The 22226-nt window shown below is 38.0% G+C and overlaps 1 protein-coding gene across 2 annotated transcripts in view; it reads left to right on the forward strand.

Annotated features, from left to right (window-relative positions):
- The window catches only part of LOC127438714 (WW domain-containing transcription regulator protein 1-like), a 67214-nt gene that overhangs the window by 21956 nt on the left and 23032 nt on the right, over positions 1–22226 (forward strand). For both annotated transcript variants that reach the window (XM_051694527.1, XM_051694528.1), the window contains exon 2: positions 15560–15699. In XM_051694527.1, the coding sequence (XP_051550487.1) occupies positions 15560–15699 (140 nt within the window). The remainder of the gene's footprint in view (positions 1–15559; positions 15700–22226) is intronic.

Here is a 22226-nt window from a genome sequence, read left to right on the forward strand (position 1 = left end):
ATTTATTCTCTTTGGTTTTCAATACTCTTTAATTATTGTGACCTGTTTAATCTTCTTATTATTGCATTTTTATGTACTTTGTTTGTATGTTTTATTTTCCTGCAATAACCATTTTACCTTGTACAGCACTTTGGTCAAACATGGTTGTTTTTAAATGTGCTTTATAAAGAAATATTGAATGATTGAATGATTGATACTTCATAAAACATAAACAGAATATGGAAAACGACATATCGTAGCAGATGATCCAAATAAAAATGGGCCCCAGAGTAACTCTAATAGATGTTGAAATAATCCTTACAGTTGGACATTACATGCTTATTTGGCTTTAAACACTATCTTTCCTGGTCACATGTGCTCTTCGTGTGTATGCAAATGTACGCTGTATGCAAATGATCAGTCTGATTATCAGGGGCGGATTATGACTAGCAAGGGTCCTGGGGCCAATTTTCTTTTAGGGCCCCACCGTTCCAATTATCTAGTTGAGATCCACGCAAAATAAATTTTCATTGATTAAATTCCCTTTAAATATCCGTTCAGTTATTAACAATCAGATTTATTCAAACACACAGCACAGATGTGGTAAAGAAACTGCTCAACTGAAACATTCGCTGAACCGTTCTTAAAGAGACGGTACCATTTAAACGTTTGTTATACATAATGCAAACTCAATGTAAATACTTGTATATACTACAAATTATGCATACAAAAAAACAAGAATGTGACAAAATGTGTTTTAAATGTGTACATGTGCATATAATTAAAGGGGCAATAATAAATTATAAAATATTTAACTTCATCAAACACAAAGATTTTAAAAAGTGGCTCAAAATTTTATTAGAAACAAATAGGCAAAAGGGTCCTCTAAGAGGGCTAGGGACCCTCATAGTCACAGGACCCTACTGAGGGGGCCTTTTATAAGCTGTGTAGACCACATATTCAAGCGTATAGTACATAAACATTTGTTTTCAAAGTTGATGGGCCGCAAGACCTTGCTGGTAGTCAAGGGCCCCTGGGCACTGGCCCCATTGGCCTGGTCCGTAATACACCTATGCTGATTATTGGGGAAAATATCACTGATAATTCCACTCTCGGTGTGATTCATTTTTTTTATTTTTGCAGTTATCAGACAAAAAGACTACCATGTTTTTTGTACATGTAACATGGCAATGCCATGGTATTTCTTTGAAGTTCCTTGTTGTACCATGTAAATACCATGTTATATGGGTGTTTTCATACTTAGTGTGCACCCGAGTTTTAAAAACAGCTTTCACACCAACCAAACAAAATGAACTCTGATGTCAAACGGACTCGGGTGTGTGTTGGGAAAGTTCCCTATGAATATGTTAATCAGTCAATACAATGGCATCAAAGTACCATATTATTACCTTACCATCACTATGCCACAGTATTTATTTGTAAGGGTTAGCCTACAGAAAATGTATATGGAAAAAGTCAAGTGTTTTCAGCAAAGGCAAAAGGAGAGAAAGACAGAGAGAGAAAATGAATGAAAAGTGTCTGTCTGTAAGGAGCCAGAGTTCATTCCCATGTCTCCTGAAAGATTATTAACAATGAGTACTTTGTCCAGCGGACATTAGGCTAATATCTGTCCTTTCTTTACATTTGTACTTTCTTGGAGACAAGAGAAAGGCATCTGTGTGCTGTCTTGAGCTGAGGGGGATTTGTGTCAAAAGTTCTTTTGTTTTTTGCACCCTCATTCAAAATGGCACAGTTGACTGATGGCACACAGGCCTGGCATTTCACAGCGCTCTGATTTGCTATTGGCTGCCATATGGACACACTAACCAGAAACTGTTGAGTGCCACTCACTGTTTCCAAAGAATTAACACTTTGGGTCTCTCTGAGATGGGAAAATTAATTCAGGGGTGAACACACTAAACAGTTATCTGCACTTTATTCACTAACCAACACCAGTGCCATGTGCTGGTTTAGGGTAATAGAGCGCAACACTCTTGTTCTGGAAGTAAAGATCCCATTCATTTTTTCCGATGTTGTAAATCATTGGTTTATGCTTGCCATATTTATAAATGCTTTGAAGCCATCAGTCTGCGTTATTTCAAATACATTTTTTAACAATTCACCTTAATAGCGCGAGAAAGATCCACCAATGAGAGAGTCGTGGCAAACAAAGCGCGCCACTAGCTCTTCAGCTAACATTCTTTACAGTGCAAATGCAACCGGTCCCGCTCGACCCGCTCCTAGCGTGATTCGAACCGGCGTCAGCCGGCATGGGAGACGGGCATGCTAACGAGGAGGCTGAAGGCTACAGCCTCTAGCGTCAGTCGCTAGTGCGCCTCTTGGGGCCAGGGGAGTGAGGTTTACACATACCGCACAGCTATCATGTACCAGCTGGCTCCCGTTACACAAACACATCCTAACCTGATGCGATTCAATAATATTCCATCGATCTGTTTGTTTCATAAGCAAATTCCATAAGCAATCTGTCTGTCTGCTCATCGCTTGTCATGACCGGATAGGACAAAAACTCCTAACCAGACGAGTGTCTGGATCACAGTGCACAACATTTGGTCCTCGTTTCAAAATGTTTCAATTGATGTCAAAGTACTGAGCACTGCACCACAGCGTAGCTTGGTTGTTGACATCATTTTTAGCCCTCTCTTGCTGGTGTTCTCTCAGGCCTGTGGTGGTGGCCTCTTCCAGGTCTGGGGTCATTGAACAGACAGCAGACATTGCGCTCTTTATCTTGGAGGGGAAAGGATGCACATGGCACCGCCAGACTGTTTTTTCCACGGAAAAGCATTTTCCAGCTCAACTCAAAGTCCTGGCAGACACATGAAAAGGGCTGTTTTCCTGGTTTTGGCCCAATGTCGGCCTGCTGCTGGTGATCTATTGAGAGAACGGCTCATTTATAGGATGCACGTTATATGACTTTATTTTAATGCATCCAGCTGCTGGGAATATTTTGATTGGTGACGCTATGCACACGGCCAGTGGTTTGGAAATTTATAATGTGAAGTATCAACCATACGTTAAACTTACCTCGCTATTAATTAATTTACCTTCTTTCTCATGTCATATAAGCTCTGTTCAAAAACCTAATGAGCTTAATGAACCTAATGATTGTGTACATTGCAATTTAACTTTTTTTTTTGTCATCTGAATGTGAGTGACAGCATCAGATTCACAAGACTTGAAAGTGATTACAGTTTTACATTGACACAATTAAAAGAATGATATGTTATATAAATTATAATTTTATTTGTCATCCTGTCATCATTACCATGTGTTAATAAATGTTTTGGTAAATGATGCCGGTGGTCGGATGCAGATTAACACCCACACACATCAGACAGTGAGTGAAGTGAATGAAGTTAACAATTAACTGTGTGAAAGACTCTCAGCTGGAGATTTCAGGGTGTTTACATGTTAATGAGTAATGTAGGAATGTGTGACAGGTTGTTGTCAGGGTGATGCTTGGGCAGAAAAAAATTTCATGGACATCTCAGCTTGGCATTTTTCATGTATTCAAATGTTTTAGTAAAATTATTATATTTAGGTTAATAGTTTCAAATCTTTGTTTTTGTAAATTTGACTTAATTTTGAATTCATACTGTGTAAAATTGGTGTTTATTAATTCCTGCAATTTTATGTCATTTAATTTATAACACAATTTAATAAATAAAACTATTTATAAATCAGCATTATGTGGGCCAATGACAAACACATACAGGTTGAGCACTATTGTTTTCTATATTAACTTTGACTCACTGTGTAGAATCTTTTTGGCTAGTAAACAGTAGTGTGACTGAACAGGCACAGTAAATCTGTCCGGTCTAAAGTTAGCCTACCCAATGGCAGCTGTGTGCCCTTCACTCCCACACTCAGAGCAGTTGTCTGAAGCAGTAACACGACAAGCTGCACAAAGTCCCTCGCAACAGCTGAAGAAGATCTGATGAGGACGTATTCAGTTTTCCACTCGCCAAAAAATTATTTTTGGATCCTGTTTCCACAAACATGCTAACTAAATGTTGCCTTTATTTGCCGACTGTCTCTGGCCATTCCATCCAACATCCCTTACAAAAATCGAGAGTCCTGGAAAACTTGCTGCGAATTTGCCGCAAATTTGCTGCAAATTAGCCACTCATTATTTTCACATGCAAATGAGGTTCGCGGCGAACACTTCATTGTCGCCAAAGGTTTGCTGCGGGTTCACTACTACCAGTGAAGAGCTGCAAACTTCTGGCAAACATTTGCAGTGAATGGCAAGCTAATTTGCATGTAATAATAATGAGTGGGAAATTTGCGGCAAGTTTCCAGCTAGTTTGCGGATAATTTGTCAGAACTCTAGATTTTTCATTAGCGTGACAGGAGTTCAGCTGTTTGCAAAACACTGTAGTTTTACTGGTAAGAAGCTAATTTTTTCAACAAGTAGTGGTGTCAAAATGAACTCAACATATTGCAACAGAATGTTCTGGCACACTGAAATTGACCCCATTCAGCCAGGTTACTCCCGTGTATCTCCCGTCAGACATCATTGCATCAATTGAAATGTGTTTACCTTTTTCTGTTGTGCAACTGATAGCACTTTGCAAAAGCAACCTCCAAGACACTGGTTCTGGTCCCATTGAAACAAGCAATTAATCATGTTCATTTCAAATAAAATGATGAGCACGATTTGGATGTCACATTTTTGCTTTAAAATTACATTTTATTCAACTGATGGTTAGGGTTGGGGTTTGGGTTAGGGGGTAGAGTTAATAAAATATGCATTCCTGTTGACTGAACATCATTTACTACTAAAAATACAACTCACTTTTGGCGCCACCCTGTGGACATTCCACCCAGAAACTGGAGCTCACACGTGACCATACGTTTAACAACACTTCCAGCTCGGCCACAGGGGGCAGTGGTTTGAATTTTGGGAACAGACCGAATTCAGTTGAAGAACTTTCGACATACCTTTGCCTAATTCACAGTGAAAAGTCTGGTGTAGTGTGAGAAGTGAGAAGAGAAGAACAAAACAGAAGTGATACTCAAACTTGCTCACCCGACATTCCACTTACTCTCTTATATGAAGCATTGGGAAGTCAGATTTAAGTTACTAAATCATTTAATTGGTTTATCATACTACAGTTTAAAATAAGCTTTCTCAAAACTGTGAAGGTTTATTCATTCAGCTTTCCTCATGGCTGACCAGGCTTGCAAACACAAGCTACGACTTGCCCGGTTTCCACAGAGATATGAGAGCTCAGCTTTTTATTGTGTGTGTTGCGGCAGTCAGTAATCTGGCTGACTATAATTAGCAGTGCATTCCATTTCCTGCAACCCCTCCCTCACATTCTCACATCCAATAGAATACTTCTGATTCCACAATATCCAGTGGCTGTCCTTCAACAATCCCGACCTCTGGCGATCCGTCTTTTGGACAGCCCCTCTGTCACGATTCCTTTTCTCCCAAAAGGAGTAGTTGCTTTTGTGCTGGGTGTACAGGAATTCCCCGGTTACCCGAGCTCACAGTAATCGGGAAAGTGGATCCTCTTCTTTTGTTGCTGTTTTCAATTAGCACAGCTGGGTGGAGAGGGCCGCAGAGCCATGCTGTGCTGCTGTCAGCCTGCGGATGGGGCGGTTTCAATGGGGAGGATGTGACTGACTCAGCCCCAGACTGTCACCGAACGGCCTCTTTTATCACGACCACTTGTATGAAATGACCTTTGAAATAATTATCAGGGGTTTTTTGTGTGTGTGTGGAAGAGATGAACACAAAGTATAATCAAATATTGATATATCAAATATAATAAAAAATTACAGTTAAATAAGGGTGTGTCTCATAAACACTGTTAAGAATCAAAAGAGAAAAATAAGAAATTAGTTTTTGCTTAAAGCCTATTTTAAGATTCCTAAATTTTTGCATCGTGAGCAAACCCTCAATTTTCATTAATGTAATGAGAATATATATATATATATATATATATATATATATATATATATATATATATATATATACTGTATATCTGTGTATATCTATATATATCTGTGTGTGTGTGTGTGTGTGTGTGTGTGTATATGTCTATATATATATCTATATCTATATATCTATATCTATATCTATATATCTATATCTATATCTATATCTATATCTATATCTATATATATATATATATATATATATATATACTGTATGTATACTATCTTTTGTTCTGATTTGGGGTGAAACATGACCTGGGCATAATTTCATGACGTTTACCCTTATACTATTTACTAATATGTTTTAGGTCTATTTACATGTGTTCTTAGGTGTGCACTCCTCAGATAATAAATACAAATAAAAGTTCCTAATTGGGCTGTTGATTAATTAGGTAATTAATTTATCCACTTCACTGTAATAATGTTGATGAGATTTCTATTCCATGGAATTTACAGAAGAATCATAATTAGTCTTTTATAAACTTAAGATATAAATTATTCATTGTGGTCATTATTTTTACACGTTATTAATATGTAAATATTATTATTAGAATGGCCTACTAGTACTAGTAATAAATATTATTACAATATTATTAGTGTATGATATATATTCTTTTAAATCTGTCTGTCTATTTTAGTCTTTTTATAAAAATAAGATATTAATTATTCATATTATTCTTATAAATGTGTTATTAATACAATATTAATATCTATTATAAATATATTAATAATATTAATGTTATCAATCTGGACAACAAGAATAAGGTGCAAGTTGAAAACTAAGTTGTTGGTTTACACGTAAAGCATTTTTTATGACTCTGTTTGGTTGGTACAGATTTCTAGCACAGATTGTTTTCCTCAGTTGGTGTTTAGGCCATTGTGTGTGTGTGTGTGTGTGTGTGTGTGTGCGCGTGCCAGCCAGTCTGGAGTGTGTTGTCATTACTGTGGTTACAGACAGACTCTCATTCCTGGAGTTTTGATGCTGGACGTGGGTGGAGGTGAACACTGCCTTCACAAGTTCTATAATTAGATCATCAGTGGAGTTGAAGTTGCTGTGTACAGTGTGTTACTCCAATGGCTTGGCTGCACAGCTTAATACATATCTGATATTCGGTTCGATGGCTTTGTTTGTGGATAAACTGTATACGAGTTCAGCGCTAGTTAAGAGTGTGAGCCGCTGTCGTGTCACTGTGTAGTTGTGTTTAGAAGTTTGGCTACTTGTGAGAGCCAAATCTTTGAAAATGTTTGCCCAAATATAGTGAAACATTTTGAAATAATTGAAGCAGTCCTCATAAATCAGCCTAATTGTGTTGTACTTCAAATCCAATCATGTCAACAGGTTTCTATGAGGGTTATGTGTAGCTTAAGGGGTTGCTTATAGAAAATAGCATTGTATAGTGAAACCATTGCATCTGTAAGCGTTCCTCACTAACATTGATTCAAAAGTGTGTGTGTGTGTGTGTGTGTGTGTGTGTGTGTGTGTGTGTTCACATCAGCTGTGACAGCTGTTGGGTTATTCTCTGCTCTCAGCATCTTCAATGTTTTGAGTATTTTTAGTCTCTTACACATCTGCTATAAAAATAATACACACTAAACACTGTTAGAAATGTATTTATAAATGTCAATTAATTAGTACGAATGACACATCCACCAAATTGCTGAAATCAAATTGAGATTTAATTTGCACAATTCTTATTCAGTGTTCACTCAACTTTCTGAGAGAGAAAAAAAGAAAAACACTATTCATTGACGAGACTTTGAGTAGATTTTGGAACTGACACAAGGGGAAACTATAGCTTCTGTTACTCAGCTGATGCCGATCATCTCAAAATAACATTTATTTGCCTATGAAAATGATATTTTATTTCCCCCTAAACTCTGTTTTCTGTTTTACTTTATTTTAAGTCAATAAATTAAATTGTATAAAAAAAGATGTCTGATCAAATTAATTCATTAAACTTTAATCAAATGAAAATAGAACATGTATTTTTTTCAACATATAAATGCATATAATAAGTAGAAAATATACATAATTTCACAAAAACACGTTAGAAAATAGAGAAATGTGCCTGTACAATGTCTATTGACGAGGCCAGCAGTAGATTTGGCTCAACTGGTACAGCATTGTGCAAGCAACGCAAGGTCATGGGTTCAAATTCCAAGAGGGAACACAAACTTATAAGAAATGTAGAGCTTGAATGCACTGTAAGTCACTTTGGATAAGAGCATCTGCCAGATGCATACATGTCAATGTAGATTTTGGCCTATGATTGGCTAACTGTGGGCATATACCCTGGAGTGGACGGTATATCATCAAATATTTCTGTGTCAAGTTCGGTCAGTTCATGAGGCTGAACTGAAACCATAAAATGAGGCAAACTTACTGTAATATCTCCATTTGAGGGTGTTGTTTTCTATAGCTGAGCTCTTTTGTGGACTGTTTAGCTGAAAGTCCAGACTCTCTGTCTAAACCCCATCACAGACATGTGCAAATTGCTCCCTGTCTGCTTATTGTACCAGGCTGCGTCTGAGTGCAGATTTACCTCACTAATACAGTATATTTAAGCCTATTGGATTTCTTGGTTTTCAGTGAAACTAGGCCCACAGGTCTGTCAGATTATCTATCTTAACACTTATACTCATGAGTTATCATCAAGACAGGGGATTACAGCAGAGAGAGTCATGGGATAGATACAGTGTTTGTTGACGTAAAGCGAGCACACTTTTCCACAGCAAGTACACTAAAGGCCCCAACATAATTAAGGCAAAGTGCTTCTTCGTTCTTCTCGCAGAGCCAAAAAGAAGTTGAGCAACGACATACTGTTTGCGAACATTCAGACACCAGCCACACCACTGAGGGAGGCATTTAGAGGATCATTTGAATATGAGGATGCTCAAGGCTATGTTACAACCTCATTCTATGAGTATAATTCACATGAGCTCAGTAAAAGAAGCTGTTTTAACAAATCAGTGATGATTTAAAGTAATAAATATGCAGTAAATAATGTGAAATTTGTAATGTTTACCTTTTGCATTCATGGTACTAATGTGCTAAAATGCTATACTCAGCCATAATATGTGCCAGTTACACTGTTATTGTGATTTATGATGACACTGAGACTACTGCAAAGACAGGTGTATAAAATTGTGTTAACGTGTGTTAACTGGTAGAATACAGACTACAGAATGATGATAGGCATAACTTACTTTGGGCAGATGTGTGAATGGCTTTCGATGCAAACATTAGTAAAGCACATGAGTGAAGCATCATATAAAACAACAGCGTGAATGGGTACTTAAGAGTATTTGAGTAGATTTGATTCCTTTTGTAGACTAATTAAACAAAAAATATAATGACATGTTCTTGGAAAATGTTTCTACACAACTGATTGTACAGATGTAGGTACGTTTGAACCAGATCGCTAAAAACTGTATGCCGGTGTGTTCATGTTGACTGATCTTTACTGACTGAATGGGAATTAGCTGTTGGCCTCAAAGTAGGTGGAGCTCCAGGTCACACCTACTGATGACGTTGACCAATGACAGTAAGAATGTGTTTAGTGGCTGGTAAGAAGTTTTCTTGAAAGTTCTCCTTGGCAAGTTGTTAGGAACCACCGAAACAAACTCAAAAACACCTTCTTTTTGGACAGATTTTGATCTAAGTGATGTCACACCCGTCCGTTCTTAGATTATTTAGGAAGTGTGCAGGGGCCTCGAGAGGAAGCTCAATTCAGCGGTGTTGTGTCCATCTGACTACTATGTGTATCTATATTGGGGGATAGGAGGGGGGCAGTGTTGTTTCAGGCTGTGGGTCAACTCTAATCCACGGCCAGGCCATTGTTTCTGTGAGATGTTAATGTGTGTGTGTGTTTCCTCTACAAACAGCATGTGGCTCGTACCAAACATGGTCGTCATGTGAGAACCGAGCTGTGAGTTGTGTTTAACGACAGTTTCCTGGTGAAATTAACACTAGAGGCACTACAACAACAATGACTTTTATTCACTTTCACACAAATCACGAGTAAAACAAATGATCAGTTTATAAATGCTTACTTTTTGCCCTGTTCCTCACACAGTGCTATCATATGACATCTAAAGAATTGTAAGGCAGTATTGGTCCCACTTTATATTAGGTGTGTTTAACTACTATGCACTAACATTACAAAACATACAACATAATGTATTTATTTTATATGTTGTTCTGCAAATTTCTCACTAGATTCACATTTGCTGCTACTGAAGTTGAGGTATGGATAGATTTAGGAGGTAGGGTTTAAGGTTAATGTAAGGGTTGGTAAGGTTATGTTTAGAGATAATATTAACAGTGAAATTACAAATGCAGACAGAAGTACAATGCAACAGCATGTATGTACATAATAAGTACATTGTATCTAATTCTTAAGTACATATAGTAGTTAAAAGTGCACAAAATTTTTGGACTCTTTATTTGTAGTTTTGAAACATATTTACAAGACCATGAATACTCACATGAGATGAAGATCACTTTATCTTGTTTTTATTATTATTTTTTTTATTTTCTCCCCTTTTTTCTCCCCAATTTGGAATGCCCAATTCCTCCTGGTGGCGTACTGACTCGCCTCAATCCGGGTGGCGGAGGACGAATTTCAGTTGCCTTCGTATCTGAGACCGTCAATCCACGCATCTTATCACGTGGCTTGTTGAGCGCGTTACCACGGAAATGTAGCACGTGTGGAGGCTTCACGTTATTCTCCGCGGCATCCACGCACAACTCACCACGCGCCCCACCGAGAGCCAGAACCACATTAGGAGGAGGTTACCCCACGTGACTCTACCCTCCCTAGCAACGGGGCCAATTTGGTTGCTTAGGAGACCTGGCTGGAGTCACTCAGCATGCCCTGGGATTCAAACTCGCGACCCCAGTGGTGGTAGTCAGCGTCTTTACTCAGGTCCCCTATGTTTTTTTGTTGTTTTTTTTTAATGCCGTTTTCAGAAGAGAATGATCTTAAATTGTCATCCATGTTACTATGATTTTGTACAGAAAACAACTGATGAACTACCATAGCAAATACAACATTTGTTACATACATGAGATTGATGAGAGAAAATCATGAGATTAATCACAGCTAGTTATTTTGATTTATTGACATCCCATTTTTTTATAGGTTAAGCAAAGCAAAATCCAATTCTTTTTGCTTACTCCCTGCAACCTGTTGATGTACCCCCTGGGGTACACGCACCCCGGTTAGGAATCACTGCCCTAATGCATAATCAACAACAGCAGGAGTTAAATAAGCACGAGTTCGTTAAAAAAAATACCACTGAATGAACTTTGTGCAAAATGAACTTGTTCTGAATTCATTGTGGTTATGACATCACAACCATGATGACATTAACATGGAGGGCAGTTTCAAAAGGTTGGCTGCAGACCTATAAATAAAAATATTAATAATTATAAATGTATATATCATTTAATACCAAAAAGTATCAATAAAAAATAGTTAACATATTTAAAATATTTGATTAAAATGGACTACTCAACCTAATATGTGCTGTTTATTTGAGTGTTGCATCATTACTTTAGCAACATGCTAACAGCAAACTCGATTTCAAATTAGTCACTTGTGACATCATTAACACTTCAGTTAGAAAACTGCCAGAATAGAACCAGACTATTCTTAGATCAAGAAATCTTGACAAACATTATAAGTGTACTTCAGGGGGGAAAAAATTACGAAATTAACCACTAAACAGCTGCTCCACTGCACATTTTGATTTTGGGAATTTGGGCCTCAAGTTTTAGGGGCCCAACCTACAGCTGCAGGACAGCTGCCCACTCATAACCAAAGACCCCTGAGAATCCACTCCTCCTGTGTCCCATCAATCTATCCCACACAACAAGAACATTCATGAACATTCACGAAATTCAGCATCACTAACTAATGGTCAGGCAAAAGGCTTGGCGGTAAGATGGTAAACTGTTCTGCTATTCCGTTTATACCGTGGCAATTATTTGCCTTTAATCAATGGGCAGGACTGAATTACGTTATATACATGGAAGATGAATGGAATAATGTAAAAATACAAAGCAATATAGGTGTGTTATGTTAAGAAAAGGAACACTATGTTTATAAGGGTGTTTTTACACACAATGTGAAGAAGAGTTTACATTGTTTAAGGTTGCCCAGCATTCACGTCATATCTTGCCGCAGTATTATAGAATTCAGCTGATGTGTAGAATTCAAGTGATTCAAGGCATGTGCTGGTATAATTTTTATTTATTTATATTGTGATAATTGTGGTAGGTTTTAATGCAGTATATGGTGCTATTACTGGATTACCACGGTATTATATTAAAAAAACGGGATAAAAGGTAAACAAACTTTTTTTTTTTTTTAATCAAGTGCTTTTTTAAACAACAAATTTACTTTAAAAATTAAACGATCACAGAAGGTATCTTTGAAACATAAGAAGTTTTATTTAAAACAGGTAAATAAATGCACAAATAAAAATAAATGAAAAGAAGTATATTGAAAATGAAAATAAAATTGTATGGTCATTATGTCAACAATAATTCCACACTTAAGAATTTACACTTTTGGAAGCTTTCCTCCGTAAAGCTATGCTTTGTCCATGTTGTTTTTTTCTTTACTTTCTCAGTCTCCATAAATATAAAATATTTATAAATTATTACTGTATAAAATTTCTCATATGTTAATACTTCTTACCTTATAATAACTAATAATTACTTTAATATAATAATTCTTATTAAGGATTCTTTAGACATCCCAGATAAACTTCTAAAGGTAAAATTTCTACCGAGACTGTGGATGGAGATGAAGCTATCTTATTGAGTTTGTTTCCTTTGATAACACAACCGTTCATGTTAATTATAGCGATTATACCATATTACCGAATACGGTACAAGTCTAGTGTTGCCACGGGTGTATATGGATGTTGAATGTGTCTCATCCAATCAAAATTTAGAGTCAGAACTATCTGTTTTATAATATTAGTTTTACTGTTTTCAATCTTCATTTTTAACTCAATTGTTACAAAGGGAAGCTGTTTTTGCACAGATAACAGACTACTTCTGACTAATTTGGTTATTATAAATAATCATATCTTTTGGTTTGCTTCCATCCGTTTCTAGATTAAAAAGTGAAAAAATCAAATGAGTACCTTTTATGACTTAAGTATTTAAAACAATGGATTTTATTTATTTATTTTATATAAAGGCATTGCCACATAGCTATTACACACTCATTGGATACTTTTCAACAAGGGTTTATTCATATGCAAGTTCATAATCTTCCAAATTTCAAAACTGAGATTGCACAATCACTGGGTGCTATGGAGTCAAAGCAGTGCATGGAGACAGCAGCTTCTGGTAGGTTTTACCACTGTGTGGACTGAGATCAGCAGGAAGTGGCTAATCTTCCCAGTGGAGTGTGAATGCTTTCAGTGAGTCACTCTCTGATTGCGGCTTTTGTGTGTTTTGTGACTCATCTGGCCAATGGTAGCTAAGTTACGATTTTCTGTCAAGCCCAGTTTAAGTATAAACATGTTGGTGGAGGTGAGGGGCATACATTTTTGGTTAAAAGGTATATCTTAATATGCAGAGACAACTGTAAGTAAGCTATTTGTAGGTTCATTTCCCTGAATAGTAACACTGAGGCCATTTACATAAAATAAAAAAAAATAAATAAAAAAACGTTTATTGTGAGGAAGCTGCTTAAAGGCACCTACACACTAGAGTTTACGCTGCGTCAGAGAATGCTGCTAATGCATTGATTTCAGTGGAGATAGGAAAACTTCAGGGTTTGTGAAAATGAGCCTCCATCATGCAACCAAAGGTTGAGAACAGTTTAACTTTTGCTGCAAACGCTTTGTTCATTTTTGCTTTCATGAAGTCAGCTTCACTGTATGCCTGCTTGAACTGAAACTGATACAGCTATTTCTAAACCCTCAAAACTGAACCAACATACTTCTATTCATCATAAACGCCACTGTAGTTTTCCCTAGAGTGTAGGCACTCATAGACATGAAAGTGGAGTTCACGTTTACATGCACTGTGTAAACTATATTTTTACTCCAGTATACACGTTTGGATACGCTAATTTTTGCAAGTCGAGGTGGTGGCGCTTGTGGGGCAGGAATTACACATTGGAGTTGCAGATTGCTGCACAAGTTTCCAAGCTGCAAGTCTTCACTTGTCGCTCTATTGCACATTGGAAATTCAGAACTTTTGGGTTGAATGGAACAGAGAAAACAGAGTTGAGTTATAACTCTAATGAAACGTGCCTGAACCAGCTAATCAAGGTCTTCAGGTTGAAAATGTCAGGCAGGGTAAACCTTATCTCAGCCGGAAATGTATCTTTTGAGGAGCAGGTTTGACACCCGTGAACTAGACTAGTAAAGTCCACCTGATTGTTTAAGAAGTGCCAAACTGGTTTATGGGCTGTGGATGATTCAGATTAGTTTTTTCAGCAGGTGTCTGACTGACGCTCTCGACCTTGCATGAAAAAAAAATGCAGCAAAGCCAGATTTTCATGTAGCTGCAGTTTTGCCAGAGGATTTCACTTAAGGTGGAGTGAAGGAATATACCACAAGCGGAGAAAGCGAGCTTTGTCTGTTTCTTCATTAATGCATGACTGCATTTGTTCTTATTGGCCATCTAGAGCCGTGTGGTGAGCTCTGGAAATCCAACAGCTGTATTGAGTCCAGCTATGGCTTGAGTTGACCCACATAAAGTGCCAATTTTGCCTCTTCAGCACAAGAAAAACATCTGACAGCAAAATCCGACCCAGACTTCTGGGGGCATGGTCCAGGGGTCAGGGTTTGTTGGGTTAGGATGGTCCAGTTAGCCCTTACTGGTAGATGCTGTAATTGCACCTTTCTGTGGCCAAAAGGTGTGTTTCTCCATTGACAGTCCTTCAAAACTAGCCATGTATTCTGACAAAATAACTTTTTTTGCAAGCAGCATGTCTAGTAGGGTTGAATCCAGAAGGGAACTGTCTGGTTGGGAAAGTCTTGCGAGAGTCGAATAAGGTTAAAGTTAGAGTTAGAGGTAGGTGTAGGGTTTCTGTGAGACTCCAAATAAACAAAATAAACACAGTGTTTGAATGTCGTATGCAACTCTCACAAGACTTTCCCCAGCCAGACAGTCCCTTCTAAACACAACCTTGCCATCAGCCTAACAGCCTGGTCAAGACGTAAATTTCCTGCAGTTCGACAGTGACTAGTCATATGGCAATTACGGCTCAGGTGACTGAAGCTTAAAACTGAAAGCTTGTCAGCAAAGATGGTGGCATGCAGGTCGTGTACTTCCGAAGCTGCACACACCAGTCAAGAAACTGCTGTTGAGATGATTGGGAATGCTAACGGATAGAGAACTCTAACTCTCCAACACTGACATAATCTTAGTTCTAAGAAGGTAATCTAAACAAGTCCTCTGAAAATTTAGTTCTGAATGGGTTTTTGTGAATGTTAAGGGTTAGGATCTTGTTTGGGTAAAAGGTTGACCATGCAAATTTGGCAATGTGTACCACCAGGTTCAAGAATACCAGCAGAACAAGTTATGATTTGTTTGACCAAGTGTTTGATGTGAACATTTGTTGTTGTTTCTCTGCAGTCACATTGAGAAGATCACTACATGGCACGACCCCAGGAAGAGTATGACCCCATCGGTGACCCAAATGAGTCTGCACAATCAGGCGTCTAACAGTGCTAACATACAGCAGCGCTCCATGGCTCTGTCTCAACCTAATCTCGGTGAGTGAGAAAACTGTCCGCCCGGCACTGCACATTCTCCATTACTCGTGAAAACACACATGTTCTTGAGCTGGTTTAAATCTCTGCTACAGGTGTTTACTCTGTATAACCCTAACGCTTAACGCCCCTTAGATTCGTAAATCAAATTTCATAACTCTGATGTGAATTAGGGCTGTTCTGCACACAATCATTATGGATGGAGCCCTGCAGTTGAATTTATGCCAAACAGAACACCCTAGCAACTGCCTAGCAATGCCCTTGCAACCAATAAGAACACCTTAGAAACTAAATAGTAATGTCTGGCAACCACCCAAAACACCCTAGCAACTGCCTGGCAATGCCTTAGTAATCAACCATTGACATGTTTGTTCAAAGGTGCACAATGATGTTTATGTCTCAAGCTGCTCTCTATGGTGGGGTCCCATTCTCATTTAATGAAGAAAGTCTATCACCTAGCTGATAGGGAGACTTTTAAAGCTGTATTGAGTTTGTTACTATTGTACGTTAGGCATTGTGTAGCCTATCTGTGTGTTTGCTTTGAACAGTACTCCATGTGACACTGCCTCTGTCAGAACTGGAAATTACTTCCAGATGTGCTCGCTTTGTTTGCCGTTTTTTCTTCCCAAATCCTGAATTGTGATGAAATGGAAAAAAAGGTGTGTCCCTTCTTGTTGGCAGCTGAGAAACAGATTCCAGTGAAAGTGGGGGAGGGGGAGGGGAAAAAAAAGAGTTGAGGGGGAGAAAGATTCCTTGCAGCTCTGCATACAGCACACACCAACTATAGAGTTACACACTATAGAGCTCAAAATGTCCCCAGTCACAGGAAGTGCAGTTATTTAACTTTTAACTTAAGTTAAAAACCAAAACTGTCAAAAGTGACCCCAAAATTAAACGTAAAAAATAAGAAATTAATTTTGCAGTAGGTCAGGCTCACTTCTCTGGTTTTCACAATAGAGTGCTGGTCAGGCTGTTGGTTGATGTCTAGCTGTTGTACTGTTGCTAAACAGGACAGTTACCCAAGGGTTGGGAGCAGGCTATCACTCCTCAGGGAGAAACATACTTCATTGATCACAAAACCCAAAGCACCTCATGGCTGGACCCACGCGTTGGTAAGTACTCCCTTCTAGTGCTGTCTGGAGTCCAATCAGCCTTGTAGCTTGATTTTCATTTCACCTGCAAATTTAAATTCTGTCATCATTTACTCACCCTACTTTGGAGCCCCTTAGAGGACAGGGATGAAATTTATTTTCTGAAATAGTTTTGCGTTCCCTCACAACAAGTTTTGTGTTCCCTCTCAATAAGTTTTGCATTTCTTTGCAATAATTTGTTACCTCACAGTACGTTTTACAGTCCCTCACAATAGTTTGTGTTCCTTTACAGTAAGTTTTGTGTTCCCTCACAAAATATGTTTTGCTTTCCCCCAATAGTTTGTGTTCTGTCACAAATAATTTTCTGTTCCCTTGCAACAAGTTTTATTTTCCATCACATTAAGTTTTTTGTTCCCTCTCAATAAGTTTTGCATTCCCTTGCATAAAGTTGAGTTCCCTTGCAATAAGTTTTGTAGGAATAGCTTGCTTTCCTCACTAATAGTTTTGCATTCCCTTGCAATAAGTTTTGTGTTCCCTCACTAATAGTTTTGCATTCCCTCGCAATAGTTTGTCCAATCGCAATAGTTTGTGTTCCCTCACAAATAATTTTTTGTTCCCTCACATAAGGTTTATCTTTCCCCTGCAATAGTTTTGTGTTCCTCGCAATACATTTTGTGTACCCTTGTAAAAACTTTTGCGTTCCCTTGCAAAACGTTGTTCCCTCACATTAAGTTTTGATCCCTTGCAATAGCTTGCTTTCCTCACTAATAGTTTTGTGTTCCCTTGAAATAGTTTTCGTTCCTTCGCACTAGGTTTTGTTCCCTCGCAATAGTTTGTGTTCACGTGCAATAGTTTTGTTCCCTCACAAATAGTTTTGTGTTCCCTCAAAAAATGTTTAGCGATCCCCTGCAATAGTTTCACGTTCCCTTCCCTTCCAAAATGTTTGTGTTCCCTTCACAGATTTTTTTTTTCTCCCAGTTTGGAATGCCCAATTCCCAATGTGCTTTTTAAGTCCTCGTGGTCGCGTAGTGATACGCCTCAGTCCGGGTGGCGGAGGACGAATCCCAGTTGCCTCCGTGTCTGAGACCATCAACCCACGCATCTTATCACGTGGCTTGTTGAGCGCATTGCCACGGAGACATAGCGCGTGTGGAGGCTTCATGCCATCCACAGCGGCAACCATGCTCAACTCGCCTCGCGCCCCACCTAGAGCGAACCACATTATAGCGACCACGAGGAGGTTACCCCATATGACTAACCTCCCTAGCAACCGGGCCAATTTGGTTGCTTAGGAGACCTGGCTGGAGTCACTCCAGGGGTGGTAGCCAGCGTATTTTACCACTGAGCTACCCAGGCCCCCCCTTCACGGATTCTTGAGATAAGGGACAAAACAAGTACTACATAAAAAAAGTTTATTACATTAGTTTGTGTTCCTTCACAATAGCTTGTTTTCCTTCGCAATAGTTTGTGTTCTTTCACAATAAGTTTTGTTTCTTTGCAATAGTTTGCATTCCTTCACAATAAGTTTTGTGTCCTCTTGAAATTATTTTGGGATCCCTCACAATAGCTATATCTGTCCATACAAAAATGAACCGTAGTCGGACTACAGTAGCCTAACTATAGTTGAACTATGGAATTTTTAGTAATTATAATAATGTTGTAGTAATCATAAACCATAATCATTCTGCCAATAAAACATGGTTCGTTTTTCTATAGTAACACCACGGTTAATTTGCAGTACTTATATCATAGTTTTTAAAACCATGGATCTTACATAAAAAAAGAATGTTGTATGGTTATGGCAGGTTTGCTATAGTTGAACCTTGTTTAATTTTCTTAAAGGCTTGTTTTATGGTGTAATGATTATGATTTTTATTACCATGGTTTTGATTTTCATGTATTATTATAATGAGTATCATGGTTAAATTATGGTTACTGTAGTAAAACCATGATTAATTTTGTGATTATGATTTTACTTTAATTATCATAGTTTTCATTGGGGATGGATAAATGTATTGCGAGGGAACCCAAAATAATTGCAAGGGAATGCAGAACTATTGAGAGGAACACTATTTCAGAAAATAAAACCCTTCCTGTCCACGAAGGGGCTCCACACCAGGCGCGGCTCGTCCATATGGGTAGGTAGGGCAGAGTCCCACCTAAACATTGGTCCACTTGAAAACATAGGTCCATAATATAAACTGACAATAATGTAATTTGTTAACCCATAAATGTGTTCAGAATGCTGAAATGCCTATTTAAAAGCAGGCCTAGTATAAGTTTTTATTCTATTTTTAAGTCGTTATGTAGCTGAAACCTTGGTTACACTGTGTTTTATATAGATGTATGAGCATGTGAGGCAGATAATCCACTACTCTCCTGAACTCAACCCCGCCTCTCATTTTACGCAATGGAAATATGTGGTCAAATATGGTACTGCAATGAGCACTCATTGAAACGCATTGGGGCAGAAATAAATCTGCCGACAAACGTAGAGCCAAACCCGAGGTAACTTTAGTATTAGCGCGTGCCAGGAGTTTGATGGATTGCAAACATGGCGAGCGCTATCGATGAACAGCGTGTCAGTTCTGGTGCAAATTCAAACAAATTGGCCATCAAACAACTTGACCTTACAAGCCAGACATAAAAAATTGTTTGGAAATCAAAAGACAGGCGATAAGACATTTTATGTATTGTATGACGAAAAATTCATCTAGAGTCACATGGGTTAACCTCCTCGTGGTCGCTATAATGTGGTTCGCTCTCAGTTGGGCGCGTGGTGTGTAGTGCGTGGATGCCACGGAGAATGGTGTGAAGCCTCCACACGCACTACGTCTCCGGAGTAACATGCTCAACAAGCCACGTGATAAGATGCGTGGATTGACTGTCTCAGACGCGGTGGCAACTCCTCCGCCACCCGGATTGAGGTGTCACTACACCACCACGAGGACTTAGAGCGCTTTGGGAATTGGGCATTCCAATTTGGGAAGAAAAGGGGAGGGGAAAAAAAAGTACACAGACACAACACAAAAGTACAGGAATATCCACAGTTTATTAAAAGAGATCCTCTAATTGCTCAAACACATGTTCCATCCTATTAAGCTTTATAAGCAGACTTGTTCTCATTATTGGTAATTAAAATGACTGTTTAATTCAATTTCACCAGTGGACCTACTATAAATAATTCATTAAATTTAATCTGATTCCAGAAGGAAAGTCCAAAAATCCCACTACAGTCTCTGTGCACACATTGGAAACAGGCAGCACGTCACCACGGTCACAAGACAGTGAAAAAAAAAAAAAAATTGGAAAGAGCATGTAACGTTATATTATTGACTTTAAATTATATTTTGCCAATTCAGTGCCTATTATACTTCATTAGTGAAAATGTCCTTACTATACTGCTGAAGTGTACAAGCGATGTTGTCACCCCGTACATGTTACTTTTCCCAGTGCTGGGCCGGCTGGAACAATAACAGTAGTTTGTGGTTACTGAATAGGGAATTTTATGTAATAAGCAGTTTGCAACCTAGTCCTTTGATTGTTACACCGTTAGAGGCTGAAATTTCATTAAATAACTAGTCTGGAATGTGCTGCACGCTTCACATTAAATGAGCTAATACACAGAACAGAAGTCATAATGTGATGTTTTTTAGCAGGTCAGCGCCGTCACACATCACTTTGAAGCGTGCAACACAAGAGAACTGAATATTTCTTAAATGAAATCGCAGGCCGCTGTGGTTTAGTAATCAGACTTGGACAAATGTACAACACATTTACAAGATCAACGGAAGATTTAGTGCCAATGCAGTACTGGCCCGAAAGGGCAAAACTCTCACACTGGTCCCAGGCCAGCTGGCCATACTTACTGTTGAACCATGTTAATAAATGTTATAAAGGCATATACAGTTCTCACTTTAGATTAAGTCATGCAAAATGCTTAGCTAGCCATTAGTAAATGCATTATTACAACCTTTATTAAGCATTAATTTGATTTAATAGTAAGTGTTCCTAAAACATTAATAAACACATTAAGCAGAAATGTGTATCCAATTAATTACATATTAAATATCTTTATTAACTACGAATTTATGCTTTCTTAATGTTCTTAACACTTCTTTGCTACTGGTTTGTATCAACTAAAATACATCAGTTGAGTATGATTAACAAGTTGTTAACTAAGGAAAATTAATTAAAAAAACATAATCAAACTGCCTATATATCAACTTATTAAACAATAATAAATATTTCCTCAAGTGAATAGAAACAAATAACATACTATTTATATGTAGCTTATTAATGTATTAATAATGTAGGAACAATAATATATAAATGATCAATTAACTACAAACTGCTTTACAAATACTTTATACCATGTATTTATTATAAAGTGTTACCTACATATCCTATAGCGCTCAGAGCAAGATCTGCCCCACCTATATCTGTGGTCACGATCCGCTACTGCTCCACACCCTCATGTCATTGCAAACCTGAATGACTTACTCTCTTCTGTTAAAGGTGATTTTTTTTGTATAAAGAATATCATGACAGCTCTTTTGCATATAACTTAAAGTGACTTAAATTTGGGTCTGCTCCTCACACAAAGCTGTTAAGTAGTTTCTGAAGACTTGAAATTCAACTCCAGTTCTCAAACACTTTATTTAGATGGAAAAGTGTGGCCAGGATATTATTCAATTACCTTTAGTGTCCCACATAAGAAAGACAAGTCATACAAGTTTGGAATGACATTAGGTGAGCAAATGATGACAGATATTCCATTTTGGGTGAACTATTCCTTTTTTATATATATAAAAAAATCCATTATGGCCACCCCTGATCCCTCCACTCCAATCCCATAATCTTACTTCTGATCATTTTACCGGTGTTCCACTCTCTGTCACTAATCTAAGTGCACAGTACAGCATGTGGGCTCATAAAGTAATGGTGCTCTAGTTTGGTGACTAGCATGTGTTGCTTTGTTGACATGACCACAGAGAGTGAAATGATCCAGTGATGTGTAGTACATGCTAATCCACTAAATGTCCAAAAGTGTGTGGACACCACCTTGCAAATAAGAACTTTTGCAATTTTAGCAACACCCAACCGCAATTGCTTTTTAATTGTGATTATTGCCTGTTCAGTGATCATTTCATCTATAAAAAACAACCTGACTGTTGCTACTATACCTACATTTTTGCCAAATGATTTTTATGTAGCTCATTGTACATAAATCGGCAGTTGAATAAACAATAGAGGTGCTAAACAATGCCTTTTATTCCCTTTCACACAAATCACGAGTAAAACAGCATTTCATAAACACTTTTCGCCCTGTTCCTCAAATGCTCTCTTATGACATCTAAACTATATCTTAACGTTTGCATTACATGATCAACTATGTTCACAAGCTTGTGCATGTGCGATGCAAAGGACCAGGGTACG

The sequence above is a fragment of the Myxocyprinus asiaticus genome, chromosome 50, assembly GCF_019703515.2.
Source record: "Myxocyprinus asiaticus isolate MX2 ecotype Aquarium Trade chromosome 50, UBuf_Myxa_2, whole genome shotgun sequence".
Taxonomy (NCBI): Eukaryota; Metazoa; Chordata; class Actinopteri; order Cypriniformes; family Catostomidae; genus Myxocyprinus; species Myxocyprinus asiaticus.